The 15,542-nt window shown below is 35.4% G+C and overlaps 2 protein-coding genes across 2 annotated transcripts; one reads left to right on the forward strand and one right to left on the reverse strand.

The window, feature by feature from the left end:
• Nucleotides 1–1,386: 1,386 nt before the first annotated feature.
• LOC131782579 (rab GTPase-binding effector protein 1) lies at nucleotides 1,387–12,590 on the forward strand. The gene is made up of 22 exons (XM_059099329.2): nucleotides 1,387–1,507; nucleotides 1,590–1,724; nucleotides 2,519–2,722; nucleotides 2,930–3,207; nucleotides 3,783–3,833; nucleotides 4,149–4,220; nucleotides 4,524–4,607; nucleotides 4,774–4,861; nucleotides 5,679–5,726; nucleotides 5,897–6,168; nucleotides 6,626–6,818; nucleotides 7,076–7,251; nucleotides 7,696–7,839; nucleotides 8,153–8,332; nucleotides 8,490–8,528; nucleotides 8,751–8,906; nucleotides 9,148–9,247; nucleotides 9,611–9,657; nucleotides 9,975–10,085; nucleotides 10,557–10,673; nucleotides 10,863–10,973; nucleotides 11,214–12,590. Exons 1-22 carry the CDS (start codon nucleotides 1,468–1,470, stop codon nucleotides 11,382–11,384), a joined length of 2,817 nt encoding a protein of 938 aa, XP_058955312.2. The 5' UTR covers nucleotides 1,387–1,467; the 3' UTR covers nucleotides 11,385–12,590.
• A 744-nt stretch (nucleotides 12,591–13,334) lies between these two features.
• On the reverse strand, nucleotides 13,335–15,163 carry LOC131782575 (histone H1-delta-like). The gene has a single exon (XM_059099324.2). The coding sequence runs from the start codon at nucleotides 15,158–15,160 to the stop codon at nucleotides 14,471–14,473; it is 690 nt and encodes a 229-aa protein (XP_058955307.1). The 5' UTR covers nucleotides 15,161–15,163; the 3' UTR covers nucleotides 13,335–14,470.
• Between the last annotated feature and the right edge of the window lie 379 nt (nucleotides 15,164–15,542).

Genomic DNA, 15,542 nt, shown 5'->3' on the forward strand with positions numbered 1-15,542 from the left:
CCGTGGTCCCCAAATGAATTCTCCCACCTTGCCCCAAAAAATTTTCAAATTTTCCACAACTTCACCTTTTCTTATTCGTAGGTCCGGCCAAGCCTTTATGGTCATTGGCTCCCACTAACTATGGCTTACACGAAACGCGTCGGAGAATAAAGAAATTTTACAACTACCGTTCGTAGAGTGCTGCTCACAAGTTTAGTTTTAAAGATAGCTGTGGTCAGTTTTTTCATGCAGGTTGTCTGGATGTACCTTTCGCAGAGACGTGGGGGGGGGGGGGGGGACAGAGACACCAACACAACATTTCACCTGCCGTTCGCTTCGAAAATTAAGTTTTCATCCCGAGTTCATTTGTTAAATAAAATAGGAAAAAAACACTTCGAAAGGAAAACAGAATTATTTTGACGCCTAGATCTTCTGAAAAAAAGCTCTCCTAAACGAGTGGCTCTGATTATAAATATTTAAGCATGGTAAACACATTAGCCTTAACTTGGCTGTTTCTCGAAGCTCAGTGTTTTACTACATGCCTTTTTCACGTGAAATGAGGCCATTGATTATATATATATATATATATATATATATATATAATAATAATAAACACTAAAAGAACTACAGCTGATGGAAATTTAAAATTTCTTATCTAAAGGCTGTAGAAACAAACTTATTAATGACTCTAAAAATATAGAAATCTGCAACGAAATTTTTTCAGAGTTGGTTAGCTTTTCATTTTTCCATAATCGAAAGTCGAGATTGCAAAATTCAAGTGAAAAGCAAACCGACTGTGATTTACGCCGTAAACAAGTCAAGATACTTTTTTTCGTCATACAACAAGTTACATATCGTAAATATCATTCTTCTTGATACCTTTCCCGGTGTCACCGATGCCTTTCCCGATGCCTCCGTTGGTTAATATAGCAGTAAAAATATTGTTCCAGTCAAAGCGTTTGGAAAATTGCTTAACTTTTGAATTAGCGAAGTATAACCTGGTGACATTTTGGCTTTACAATAGATTGTTTTTTGCAAGTTATAAAACGTAAATATAATTCTTCTTGGTGCCTTTCCGAATGCCACCGATGCCTTTCCCGATACCTCCTTTGTTTAATACAGCAGTAAAATATTTATGTGCCATCAACACTTTTGAAAAATTGCTTCACATTTCATTTAGCGAAGTATACTGTAAACATTTTGGCTTTACAACACTATTGTTTTCTGCAAATACAACTGATATGTCTCCATATGAAGTATTAAATTTGTTTCTCCGCTAACCACTCGTATTTCGGTTATTTCTTCATCCCCGCTCGTCGTCCGTGATGTTGTAATTGCCATGTGTGACACTAACATATCACGGTTCCAGGTTTCCCCTACATACTGGTAGTCCGCATGGAGACGAGGGTAAAATTGTCTGAAAGTGAGGCCTAGAAATCAATATGGCGTCTTTATATTTATAAAATTAATTTCATATCAAAAAAGGATATGGACGAACTCGGAAGCAGTTCACAGGATCTTCCTGATGGTAATAAATTGAAATATCTCATGAAAGCTTTTGAATCTTTTGTACGACACTAGATGTTGATCGTCTTTAAATGTTTTTTCAGATATTGCTGTGCTCAAAGCCACCATTGAAGAGTCAAGACGAAGAGAGCAACAGCTCCTACGAAGTAAGGAGCAGAACGAAATTGAGTTCGGCCAAAGAAGAGCAAAATTTAAAGAACTCTTTATGGCAAGAGAAGGTATCATTGCTTCATATGTAAATATTTCGAATTGTTCCTTAATGAATTTGGCCTTTCAAGAATACAAGCTTGTGTGCATTTGAGGTTTGTGGTTTCAGCTTTTAAATCTTAATCTGTGTGGCTAGTTTGTATATATATTTTTACATCCTAGAAATATTTTATAATTTTTCAATTCTTTAATGCTTTCTGAAATACATGTGTTAATCCTGCCCCTATTAGGTGTAAGCTATTAAGTGGACACTGTACTGATTATGCAACTGAATGTACTTCCTTAACTTCGTGGAAATACTGAAATTTAAATAAATTTCAAACTCGTGATGATAAGTTAAAAATGTTTCGGCTTCAGAGTCATGCCATCATTGTCTTATTGTGCTGTACCTGTTTGCTTTGTTTTTACTTGTTACATTACAATTATGTAAGTCAGTGTACCTCAAGGAAGCTCTCGTCATGGTGTTGATGACTTTTTTGTTTTAACGCCATTTCACAACACTGTTAGGATTAAAATTCCTATGATTTGGCATTTGCAGATGCTTACAGTGCAAAAGGCCAAAAAGGTTTTGCTAAACAATTCGAAATATAAAAGTACAGCAGTTTAGCTAGTAATTAAAAACCAAAAATATTATGAATTGTTTCATTCAGGCAAATAATTTTGTGGGTATCAATTGACATGATGCCCAGTGCCTGTGAGTATGGAATATCAAGTGTCAACCCAATGACAGTAGGTGCCATGGTCAAATTTGATTGTTGGTACTGAGTGATAGACCCTAAAGTGGATTTTGTCATTTTCTTTTCAGAGGAACTTAAAAAAGAAAAGGCAAAGCTTCAGGCAATCCAGGGAGAAGCAAGGAAGCTTAGAAATGAACTGCAGAAAGTTCTAGCTGAGGGTGATGGATATAGAGCTGCTGCAGTTTTGGCAGAGAAATCTCAGAAAGAGGAACTAGAAACAATGCGCTCAAAATACCAAGAAGAGATTGCGTCTTTACAACACATCATGTCTGGTAAGTTAAATTATTGAATTAATTAAGAGGAAACAGCAAAGAAGTACTTCCTCTGTGTTTTGATATTAAAGTTAAAGCTCACCATCCCCAAAAAGGTTTTAAATATCATAATACATAATCAGCAGATATTGTCATATAATATGTAGAAATGGGCAAATCCTTGAGAATATATTCAATGTGTAAATTGTGTAAATTTTATTATTGCAGAGTCTGTGCGGGAGGCCAAGGAAAGTTCTGCAGAACAGTTTGAAATAGAAAAGCACAATCTTCTGGCCAGAAATAAAAAATTAGAAAATGAATTAACAAACCTCAAGTCCCTCCTTTCTACGGAAGAGGAGAGTAGCAACAGACCAAGAATGTTGTCAGGGATCTCTGATGCAGTGGTCAATGTCATAAGAAGGAACACTACAGCAAGTGGTAATTCTATTGTTGAAGATGAGGCTGTATCACCTGATGGAAAATCTTTGGAGAAAAGCATGGAAAAGGTAAATGCAAGTTAATGTTACTGACAAGAAAAAAATATTCTCACAAGTGATCTGTAATCAGAGTAATTGCAGAAAAGAAGCATGGAAAAACATAGAGGCTGTGATAAAATGTGAACCTGTGCCTCCTGAGTACATCATTGGGCACTACCACTAACTGTGCTATATAGCCACAAGTTTGTAGTTAACCTCCCTACATGTGGCCTCCTACTACTTTTACTGTTATTGAGAATGAAATTTTTGTTGTTCAGGTATAATTAGAAATTCGACTTACAGTTAAGATGAGACAACTCAATTTATTAAATAACCAGTTGACCCACTCCACATTACAACTCTACATTAGAAGAAGATGATGATGATGAAAACTTGGTATCATTAACAAACCAATGACACTGGTTTTTGAAACATTCTGTCATGATAGTGATTTTGTTAACAGAACATGGCTATGAGCCCCCTTCATAAGAGGAAGCTGATACAGTTCCTGGAGAGTTTTAAAAAGAAAAGAAGTGAAATTGCAGACAGCTTATAGTTTTACCCTTAGATATTGTAAAAAAAACTTTTTTCCATCTTTTTTAAAGGCCCAAGAGGATGCAGAAGCCTGGAGATCAATTGTTATGCCTTTAGAGGAGGTAACCCTTTTTTTGTTGTTATTTTGATATGCTTAACAGAAAATCTTGATTTCTTTGTATGTTTGTTTGTACCATGAACCATTAAAAATTTTATATACCAGTTAACAAGACAATTCTTTATATATCATAGCAACTTAACACTCAGCTTTTTAAGGGATAAAGTTTAATTTTTAAATTATCCAATACATTTTATCTTGCTGTATTTGGAACTATATTATTATTTCAAAAAAGGAATTTGTTAATGTTCATCAATAATTGGTCATCTTGTAAATAGGTGCTTTTGTTAACCTTCCTGTTTATGACATTTTTTATTAGGAATTATCCTTCACAAAAGCAAAATTAAAAGATTTACAAGAAAAGTTGCAAATTGCAGAGGCCAAGCTTAAGGTGTGTTGTTGTGTTGTTAGTAATAGCATTTGTAGCTCCAAATGATATCCATACCAACCCTGACAGAGTGCTGCTGGAAACTTGTCACAAATGCATAAAGAAAATAGGATTTATAAATGAGATCTTTAGAAGAGTGGGACAGGGGTCAGATTAAAAACACTGCACTAGTACAAGGGTATGGGTATGGGTATGTGTATGGGTATGGGTATTTTTTTGACTAGCACAATTAAAAAGTTCCAATTTTTCAATTGTGTTCCCATATTATTCAAACATTGTCTTTTTACTGTCATTTTTGGTCATCAGGAAGGAGAAAATAAAAAAAATGACAAAAAATCAGATGGTGGAGAAACTTTCTCAAGGGAAAGGTTTGAAGAGCTGCAAGAAAAGGTATATACGAACATTGAAAAAGAAAGAAATAACTAGATCAAGAGATTAAAACTAACTCAGATCAGTTCCAATCTTATAGAAATAACATTATTTTTGAAGGAAGTTGATCAAAAAAGAGCTCATTTTATAAGGTTTTTCAAATGCATTTTTTTTTATTTGGTTGAAGGTAAAAGAGCTTAACCAATATCTAGAGGCTGAGCGGTCATCACGCACAGATCTAGAGATGTATGTGGCTGTCTTGAATACTCAAAAGGGTCAGTTGTTACTTTCACTTTCATCTGTAGTATGTCTGTACCATGTCCGTACCATGTCCGTACCATGTCCGTACCATGTCTGTACCATGTCTATAATATGTCTTTACCAAGTCTGTACCATGTCTGTAGCATGTCTGTACCATATCTATAACATGTCTGAAGCATGTTGTGACCATGTCTGTACCATGTCTGTACCATATCTACAACATGTCTGTAGCATGTCTGTACCATATCTATAACATGTCTGTACCATATCTATAACATGTCTGTACCATATCTATAACATGTCTGTAGCATGTCTGTACCATATCTACAACATGTCTGCACTGTGTGTCTGTAGCATGTCTGTACCATATCTACAACATGTCTGCACTGTGTGTCTGTAGCATGTCTGTACCATATCTATAACATGTCTGTACCATGTCTGTACCATTCTGTAACATGTCTGTATCATGTTTGTAACATATCAATAACATGTCTATAGCATGTCTGTAGCATATCTGTAGCATGTCTATTACATGTATGTAGCATGTTTGTACCGTGTCTGTAGCATGTCTGCACCATATCTATAACATGTTTGTAGCGTGTCCGAACTATGTCCGCACCATTTCTGCACAATGTCTGCACCATGTCCATACCATGTCTGCGCCGTGTCCCCACCATGTCCGCACCATGTCTGAGGCGTGTCTGTAGCATGTCTGTAGCATGTCCTTCCTATGTCTGTTCCATGTCTGTAGCATGTCTGTATTATCTGCAAATTTCTGATTATGAAATTGTGCTAACAAAGTTAACTTGAAATTTGTGATTGATTCTGTAGGGGTTTTGCAAGAAGACTCTGAGAAATTAAGAAAAGAGCTTCACAATGGTAAGTTTGAAGATAACAATATGTTCAAATGTCAGTTGTCAGCAGCAACCCACTAATCCCCATTATAGCTTTTCTAAGTAGGCAAATAGTCATTTTTTTTCTTTTATACTGCAGCGAGGAGTCAGTTGTTGTCAAATGGTACCGATTAAAAATTTTCATATTTCCTTCAGTCTGTAGACTGTTAGAGCAAGAAAAAATGTCACACAATGATTTAAAGCAGACATGGGAGATGGCAAATGTACAGTTTGTAGAGAATCTTAAGGTACAGAGTGAAGCTTTCACCAGAGTATGGAATGTCTTGACACCTGCTCAGCAAGCTGCTGTTCAGAAAAAACAGGGGCAGCAACAGGAAGAGCACCAGGGACAAAAACAACAACCACAGGTTGGCCAACTTATTGATCTGCAGAGTCCGCAGACATCCCCACAGCCAACTAATGAACAGGTAAACATATTTGATAAAAATCAATTGAAGTGCAGTCACCAAACTTTTCCCTGACTAATAAGTCTCTAATTTGGACTTGTATCCAGTGTTAAAGGGTTGCATAGTAAGTGTACTTTTCTTTGTTTCAATTTTTATTGTATCAGGATAAACCTTGAGCAAATAAAATACTTACTAATTAAACCTATTTAAAATAATTTAAATATGCTCAGTTACCTTCAGTTTACTTTTTCATGCCAGCCATGGTGGAAGCCAGGTCACCCATCTAGTTGTACTGACAGTATAGCACATGATGGCATCATGTTACCACTCTCTCACTGAACCTTTAGTTTAGATTTATCATAGCATGTTCTTCATCATGATATGGAATTGGCTTGATCAAATTCTTCAATGTATTCCTTCTCCTTGATCAATTTTTGATTGTGTTTCAATGACTTGTTATTCGTGTCTGTCCTTGTAGCCTAGCCATGTGCCTTTATCTCCACAAGTGCCTGGAGAATCTGGTTCAATATGGGACAGCATTCCTACAGTTCCTTGCACAAATGAGGTTTCATCTGAAATTAATAATCTTCCTGGAATAACAAAAGAGGAAGACAATGGAGGAAGACTAAAGAGAGTACACTCAGCATCTGACATAACATGGAGTCGTGAGAGTGAGCTGTGACTATTAAATTACTTTCTTGAATTGACCTGATTGTAATGTTAAATGTGATAAGCTAGACCTACATATTATAAATATCTTTTTTTATTTTCTCTGTAGCACTTCTGTGAGAGGGGATCTTGATCCTCAAAATTGATTGGCTAACCAAGTCATAACTGGTCCTGCTTTTTACAATACATATCATGGTTGGGAACTCTTTTCTGTCTACAACAACTTTATTTTGAAGGCTTTGAATAACTGTGATTTCAGATAACAATAGTGAGGTTTCCAGAGCACATTCTGAAGAGGAGCTAAATCCAGAGCTATCATCAGGTGCCTTGTCTAATGTACCTCCAGCTGATGGACCCAGTTCCCTCCCTTCCAGACCTCCGTTATCCTCTAAACGATCTGGGGCCAAAGTTGACTGGAAGAATTTCCAGGAAGCTGTGAGTTTGTCTGAGGTGTTAAAAGTGTATTGATGAAGTGATGAGAGCTTAACATTTATCATTTTATCTGATCCTTTGCATTCAATTCTAAATGTATGGCTATAAATCCATTTGTATCTTAGTGATGTATCTATCAAGCTCTCTACTGTCAAACATTACTGACCCTAGTTCTTATATAGTAGTACTATTCTATATATCCTCCCTCCATTACAATCAAATAAAGTTGTTTAAACTACATATGACCATGATTTGCTATTAGAACAATTGAAGAAACATTGGTTACTTCAAACTATTTTGTAACTGTGTTTTTCTTGGAATTTTTCTCACTGTTGCAAGAGATTCCTAGGTGCATAGCTACTCTCTCTTTCAAAACATGTCTTAACTGAGACACAATGAACTGTTTATCAGAGTTCAATCATATACATTTATATGTGCATTCTGCAGGTAAAAGTTTCCCATGAAAGCAGCTTGAACAGATCTTGTGCCATGTGTGTTAACTATGAAAAGCAGCTTCAAAAGATGCAGGATGAAAATCAGAAGTTTCAAAACTTGGCATCTAATTTACAAGTGGCTCTGGATCAAGAAAAGGTACAATCTCTACCAAATGTTAAAAAGTTGCTTATTAATTTAATTAAAAATGTGCTGCAAATTGTAATAATTCTTGCTGTTTTACTTGAACTCAATTAGTTAGTCTGATCAGAAATTAGTTATGGTTAATTTTACGTGTTCATTGGTATCTATGAACTACCAAAAAATATCTTTCTCTTTGGAAAAGCCTGGAAAATAAAGGTAAATGGCAAGAAGTCAAAGTAGTAGAAACACCCAGACAGTTCTGTTTTAGGGCTATAATTTTATTCCTCCTTTCAATTGCATATTCCCAAAACTTACTTTTTTTTAATAGAAGGAATTGTTTAAAGAACAAAAGATGAGAAGCAAGTTGGAGGAGAGTGTGTCAAGTGCTGCAGAGGATGCACAGATGCAAATCAACAATCATGCAATGACAAACAATAAGTTGGAAAAATTGATTGCTGGGCTAAGGGAGAACTTTGAGGCAACTAAACATGGCGCCCAAACTCAAATTGTAAGGATTGCATAATCATCAACTTTTTTCAAGGTTGTTTAAAGTTTTTAGTCTAACACAGTTAAATGAAAGTCTTTGCAGACAATTTTGTTGGCTTTACCGGTTGTTTGAAAGTGATACTGAACATGATGAACAAATTTGTTTATTTCCTCTGTAGGCAAAGCTTGTAACCTCAAGGGATCAGTTGATGCAGGAGGTAACCCTGGCAACGACTTTGTCCAATTTATACATTTGATAAATTGTACAAGCTGTTTTACTTTGTCTAGTGTTTTTTAGTTATATTTATTTATGTATCTCTATTGCTGTTAATTATTTATCCCTTTGCTTCAAGTTGTTAAACACTATACACTACAACACATGTCATTGTTGGAATATTTTTGTGCATGCTTGTAATTTGATGGGATTTGCACATTTATAGCTTTCGCAGCTTAGAACAGAATATGTTGCACTGCAAAACAATGCTATTCAGCAACTGACTCATATGGACTCTGATGCCAGGCTGGCTGAAATGCATGAGCAGTTGATGCAGATTAGAGCAGCTTCTGAGGTCACAGAGGAAAAGCTAAGAAGTGAGGTGAGAAGAAATCAACAACAAATGAGCTTGTTTTGTAAAGTAATGTTCATGTGATGTTATGCTTGTCATGATGATCCCATGAAATGATGAAGACTTCACCATGTTGGTGGAGCAAACCATCCCTGGAGTGGATATATTTTCTTAAAATTCAAATATGTGCTGATGTGTAGCAGTTTGAGTGGTGCTAGAAAAGGGATTCCCCCTCTACTCTTGTGTATGAACTGTTTTATATTATTTTAAGGTGGCTTTCCTGAAGGATCGTGTGATGGCAGAACAAGTTGCAAAGGACAGTCTAGAAGCAATGCTTCAAGGGGATGTGGATAACACAAGGGTTGAACTTGGTAAGAGTGAGTCTTTCATCAATTGTAAATGAAAATGTTATTCTGTCTGGATTCTTCAATGCTCATGGGAGCAATTGGAACAGTTTTTGTTTTTTAATATGAGAACCTAATTGTATTTAAGAAGTGTGTGTAAATTTATCCTTTGGAACTACTCTTATTTCCCATTTTAGAGCTTCAATTGCACCGCAAGAATTTATTTACAATTTCATTTCTTCCCTCCCTTCTTTCTGGAAAAAAAAAGAAAAAATAAAGAAACCATTGAGATGTACATATGATTATCCACCATTGATAAAACTTCAACCTATTCCCCCTTCCAAAAATTGTTACCTTCAATTGGAAGTGAGGTTTTTGTTTTATTTTTAGAGAGACTAAGAGGAGAGTGTGATAAGGAAAAAAAAGCCAGGGAAGAGGTATTTGTCAGAAAGTACAGATGTGTCTTTTGAGTAACATTATTCATTTTGAATAGGTTTTTATAGCTATGTACTTTTTTCATGTAAAAGATGTGTAAGTTAATCAACATAGTTCATACAGACATGAACACTAAAAAGTTGTAAGATTCACATTTTAGTGTTACTGTCAACTTTAAGTCACTAGGTTTCGACTGATAGACCCTTGAGATTTTATTGAAATAACCACCAGTCTAGGCAGATGCTGTACAACTTGATCAACTGGGATCTAAAATGACTGCCTAGTTAGGGTGCTAAAATTATGTTGGTGTGATACACAGGCACAGGCCAGGCTTAACGTGTCTGGTCAGTCCATAAGGAACACAGAAGACAAATCTAAACAAGTCATCATTGCTCTTAGAGGACAACTGGATGAAGTTAATGCAGAAAAGGTATTAAAATTTTAATTTAGTTTTATCATCCTTTTCCAGGTGTTCTTTCCATCATAATTCCTTAGGGCTGATTGTGTGTGCTCCATCATAAAGGCAGTATGCAAATCATTGCATAAGGAAATTGCAACTTGTAGTAGAGCATCTTGTCCCAGCTCTTAAGAATGTCTGAAGCATCTTTTTTTTCATGCAGCGCTCAGAGCATTTTATCATGAAGTCATTGTCTCATGACATCCCCATCATGCTGAAAATTAATTCCAGCTTTACCCAATGAATTGCTTCATCAACTTAAATGCAAACTTTTGGTGTTTTGTATGGAGTTGAAAAGACCAAAACAGGTGTTGGGCATTTCCACATAAAAAAAACCCAAGTAGCTGTATTAAAGTAAATTCAATCGAATACAATTGTGATACTAACTTCTGGTTAACTTGTTATCATCTTAGTGAAGAAAATGTCACCTATTTTTTATTGCAGACTAAGGCAGAAGAGGAAAGCAAACAATTGAGAAACCAATTACAGGCAATGACTGAACAACTAAACCAAAGTGAGACCGTTCAGAGAGACTTTGTGCGTTTATCCCAGTCTTTACAGGTGATTGGTCAAATTACAGTTAATAAAGAGCAATGGTTTTGATGCTCAGCTGATTTCTTGTTATACCCCGTTGCGTGTTTTTGTTTTTCCGGTGCCTCCCTCAGGATCAACCATTGCATCATATTCCATTCAGTTGTGTTAATATCTTTATCAATGATGAGAGAAAATTGTTTTTGATTAATTTTTTAGATGCAAATTGCTCAAATTCATGAATCAGAAACAGATGTTCGCTGGCAGTATCCTGATGACATTAAAGAATGTAAAAGTTGCCAAAAAGTATTGAAAGCAAACAAAGATAAGGTGGGTGAAAGTATAAATGAACTGCTGTTTCACTCTTGTTGACAATCAGTTCAAGAAAGGTATAGTTTTTAGACAAAGAGTTTTCCTTTTGGGAAAGGTGGCCTTGTTTGTAATTCAGGCTGTCTGACAAATAGTTCTTTGCATACAGACCAAAACATTTCTTGTGAAAAAAATATCACATTATTCAATAAAATATACTTTGCTTATTTATTATAATGTTTTTTAATCTTTCTAACCCAGCAAAACTGCCATCATTGTGGTAAAATATTCTGTGAACAGTGTTTGTCCAAGTCTGTGATGGGAAGTAAAACATCAAAGTGGCATCCTGTGTGTGACAGCTGCTATGTTATACTAAACAAGGATTCTTCTTCAACATTCTACAACACAACCCTGGCTGATGATCAGAGATGAATGGTTGTGGACTTGTGTACTGTGGAAGTTCAGGTTAAGGTTAATTTTGAGAAAGAGTACAAAATAACCCCACAGTTTTATTTCTTGCTAAAGAGAAAATTTTAGCTGATTCTTTACTTTCTATGAATTCATGAAAGAATCTGAATGGATTGACTTTCTCTCGTGATGAGGGGCAGCATTCTCTGCCTCTCTTGTAAGTAGATGATATAGCAAATGTAGGAAAGAAATGAACACTTCTTTAAGTGCTTGTTTAAAACCTTGGACTAAATTGCCAACAAATAGTTAACTAAACAAGTCATTTAGTAATTGACATTGTTGATCCATGATAATGGTTAACCTATTATATTAAGTCAGGTGCATTGATTCTGCCCTCGCTTAGAGGTTGGGGTTGGGTAGAATTTTACAGTTTTCATTGTTCTTTAATCATGCTATCATGATTATTATTAATATGGCTAAGCTTCATTATATGGAGGTTTGTATTAGACAAAACACAACTTGGTCCTGACATTATCAGAACATTACATTCATTGGTTACACAAATTTTGAGTGGGAATGAATTTCTTTGAGGAGACATTGTGCAAATGTTCTTGTTATGGTCTGCTTGCCTTACTGAACACCAGGCTGTTTTCCATATTTCAAGTTGGACTTCGATATTGTATGTATATTCTGATATTCAATTTTTTATACATACTTAAACAAATTAAATTGTAGAGGTGTATTATATAAATGGAACTTACAATAAAGAATGAAGATTCCCCACTCATTCATCTTAAATAATTTAATTGAACATTAAATAAAAGATGACTTTTTCAGATAGTTATGTGCAGAATAAATCTTACTCACTCAGGCTAAGAGTAACAGAGTTAAGTTATCATATCATTTTTGATATTTCATATTGATAGGAGCGGCAAGAGGGGAAATTAGAGGTACAATGTTAGGATACAATTTAATTTTTCAGGGTGTGTGGATAAGCAGAAAGTACGTCTTTCCTTGACCACATCTTCAGTTCTCCTATGGTGTGGTGCCTTAATTAGATTCTATAATCTTTGTTTCATCTTTAATAAGATCTTTAATAAGGAAACACACTTTTGGAATCTTTCTGTCTCTGTAATTTTTACAGTACAATTGTTAACAATTGATGTTTTCTACTAAATGTGTGCAACAGAAGATGGATTGAAATAAAGATCTTCATAAATTTGTTTTCAATATGCATCATTTCATAAATTGATTCAATCATTTTCTTATAGAATAAGTTAACTTTGGTAACTGGCTTCCTTATACACACTTTATTTTTTCAAATGGTCATTTTGTAAACTGTTTCTGAAAATTTATCTTGGGCTTATTTAACTTAACAACCCCTTTCAGCCAAAATAAAGAAATGATATCCTTGTGTGATAGAAAGACAGCCATTACATTGTTTGTAAAGGGGCACTTATTGTTTTTTATGTGCTCTGTCATGGTATTACAAGAGCCCATAAGATTAAACTTAAGGACAATTAGAAAAATGATCAGAAACCTGCCATATCCTGATTGAACAAATACTTGAAGAATAGATAGTTGTGAAATATAATTAATTGAAAGGCTGAGGAGTAAACATTTCCTTCTTGTCTTCCCTAGTTATTTTGCGTCTTTCTTATCTGGCTTCACTTTCTTATCCAGCTTCACTTTATGCAAGTATCACTTTCAGGCAGTGTGTGAGCTCATGGGCTCTCAGTTTACATCAGGGTTTACCTAATACAGTATAAGAGTGAGACAAAAATACTGATAGCCTTATGCCTTTGTGGGAGCAACCATGAAATGAAGTTTAAGGCATAACTACCTAAGTGTTATTCTTTGACTTGGAATAAAATCAATTGCAGTGAAAATCAAGCCAATCAAAAGGGACTTGGTCATCACTTTATGATTCTCAACATGGCAAAACTAACATATTTATCCCTCTGAGATTTATAGATTTACTCTAATTAATTTTGAGACCAATCAACATTCTCACTTTCTAAGTAAGGAGGGAGGACAAGGCTCACATTACTGATGGTAGAATGTCTAGTGGCCTGAAAGAAATTTATTATTTAGCACCATACAAACAATGGTAAAACCATTTTAAATTTGTCAATTTGCCAAATTGTACCCTGTACCAAGTTTTATCTGAAGGGAAATGCTATAAAACTGAAAATAGAAGTATCACTGTTGCAGTTCATTTAATTGATATCTTGTTTCATGTATTTGTTGATTAGTTCTGTGCCTCTCATCTACATTTGATCTGATGGTTAATACCACAGCATCAGGTGGTACAACAAATTGCCATATTCAAAAATGAGGTTCTTTATTAACATTTCAGGGACTTTAGGAAACTGGTATCATATAGGATAAAAAGTTACATTAAGAATAATTTATTAAATTTAGGAGTGGTTCTGTAGGCAAAGCTTTGAAATGTCACATGTCAGAGAGCTCATTGACAAGCTTAAATCCAGTGATAATGGGAATAAAAACAAACATCTGATCTTCAGAAGTCTCTCTTGCAAAGTCATGGTTCAAATCCCGTGACAAGTGGCTAAAGTTGTAAAAATATCACTTGAAAAAGGTGAACATCTGGAGTAAAGTTTAAGACTTGTGGACTTCAAGGCCCCACTAGAAAAATTTATTTTTCAGTTCTCATCATCCCAATAAAAGCTGAGCTTTCTTTTCAAACGTTGAACTTTTTAAATGAACAAACCCAACATGACACAAATGAGAACAGACTTGTAAATTTAGGAATGGATTTGATAGGAGGAGAGGGGAGGGGATGAAGTATCCATCAAAGGTAAGCTTTCCCTCATAGATGATGTAGCATGAATCAAAAGGGCTGATTCGGTCTACTGTTACGATTAATTACTCCTCATGCAAAGAAAAGGAAAGTAGCCATTGGTACACAACATGGAACATAATTTGTCAAAACAGCAGAACATACTTTGAGCTACTTTGTTTTTAACTGCCATTTCCATATCAGTCGTGGTATTAAAGTTTACTCTTTGTTACTTTGTACTTCGGTTACAGTTTGCCTTAAAACCTTTATCTGCCCTCCAGCGTTATATCCACGATTACCGCTAATGTTACTCCGCCTTCTTGCGCTTGGATCGTCTCTTAATGCAAGGTGTTATGAAAATTACCCGGGGTGGCGAACGAAATTTGACTCTTCTTGAAACTTTCTTTCGTTTGATTTTAGAGCCAGTAAATTTTCTTTTTCGCGATAGTTTCAAAATTGTTTTTAACGCTGTTGTATTCTCTCCAGTGTCAAACTGATCTTCTTTGTCTGACTCAAGATCGCCAACTGGCAACTGAAGCTTGGTTATCCGCCGACGTTTAGAGGCAGAGTCCGCCTTGGCCGGTTTCTTTTGAAGGCGAGCACTTTCTTGAAGTTTATTTGCCAGCGAAGAAATCGTTCGCAACTTTGCTTCTTTTGTGATGACAGATTTCTGCTTGTCCTGTTGTTTCATGTCTTCCATATCTTTTGTTTTTAATCCTTTGGAGTGCAGTGGTAATACGAATGATCCGTTTAAACCAACCCCACTGTAATGAACAAGTAGACCAGAACTCAAAGCCTCCCTGAGGGCGGATTTCACCACTCCATCAGCTGGTGAAGGCAAAATTTTCACACCATTCATTTCATCATTTAACTTATCCTCTAGATATTTCAAAATATTCTTGGTGGAGGCTCCATGATCCTTTCCTTGCAGCATTTTCACGGCTTCGAGAACGTGTGGGATATAATTTTTCTGGCGTTTTCTTGTTGTGGGCGACATGTCTGAGCACCACGTGCATTACAATTTCGAATGGCGCGCTGGTCATATGACGTAGGACGTTTATCTTAATGACGTCAGGTGATGATAATTTTATTTTGCATAAGAAGCACTGACTGTGATTAATTATGCCCATCATTAGATAATTAGTCGATGATTAGGATAACTGTCTAATTCAGAAAACGGTGAACATCGAAATTATGTCTGAAGTGAAAGCCAGTTTCATTTATGACAAATTGGGATTATTATTGTTATTGTTTGTTCATTTAGTGGGGACACTCACTCTTCAATTGTTTTCTATATTCTGTCTTTATTCATCGATCAAGTATCTAATGAGTTGCTAAAATCATGTTACTTGATTACAGTACTTTCACATCGATTAGTA

Source organism: Pocillopora verrucosa, chromosome 2 (genome assembly GCF_036669915.1).
Source record: "Pocillopora verrucosa isolate sample1 chromosome 2, ASM3666991v2, whole genome shotgun sequence".
NCBI classification, from domain to species: domain Eukaryota; kingdom Metazoa; phylum Cnidaria; class Anthozoa; order Scleractinia; family Pocilloporidae; genus Pocillopora; species Pocillopora verrucosa.

Bases quoted from the DNA above. Each gene is read 5' to 3' on its own strand.
- LOC131782579 (XM_059099329.2), top strand. From the start codon at position 1,468: ATGGACGAACTCGGAAGCAGTTCACAGGATCTTCCTGATG. The intron at 3,208-3,782 runs GTAAATGCAAGT...TCTTTTTTAAAG, and splicing joins TGGAGAAAAGCATGGAAAAG to GCCCAAGAGGATGCAGAAGC. The intron at 4,221-4,523 runs GTGTGTTGTTGT...TTTGGTCATCAG, and splicing joins TTGCAGAGGCCAAGCTTAAG to GAAGGAGAAAATAAAAAAAA.
- LOC131782575 (XM_059099324.2), bottom strand. From the start codon at position 15,160: ATGTCGCCCACAACAAGAAAACGCCAGAAAAATTATATCCCACACGTT.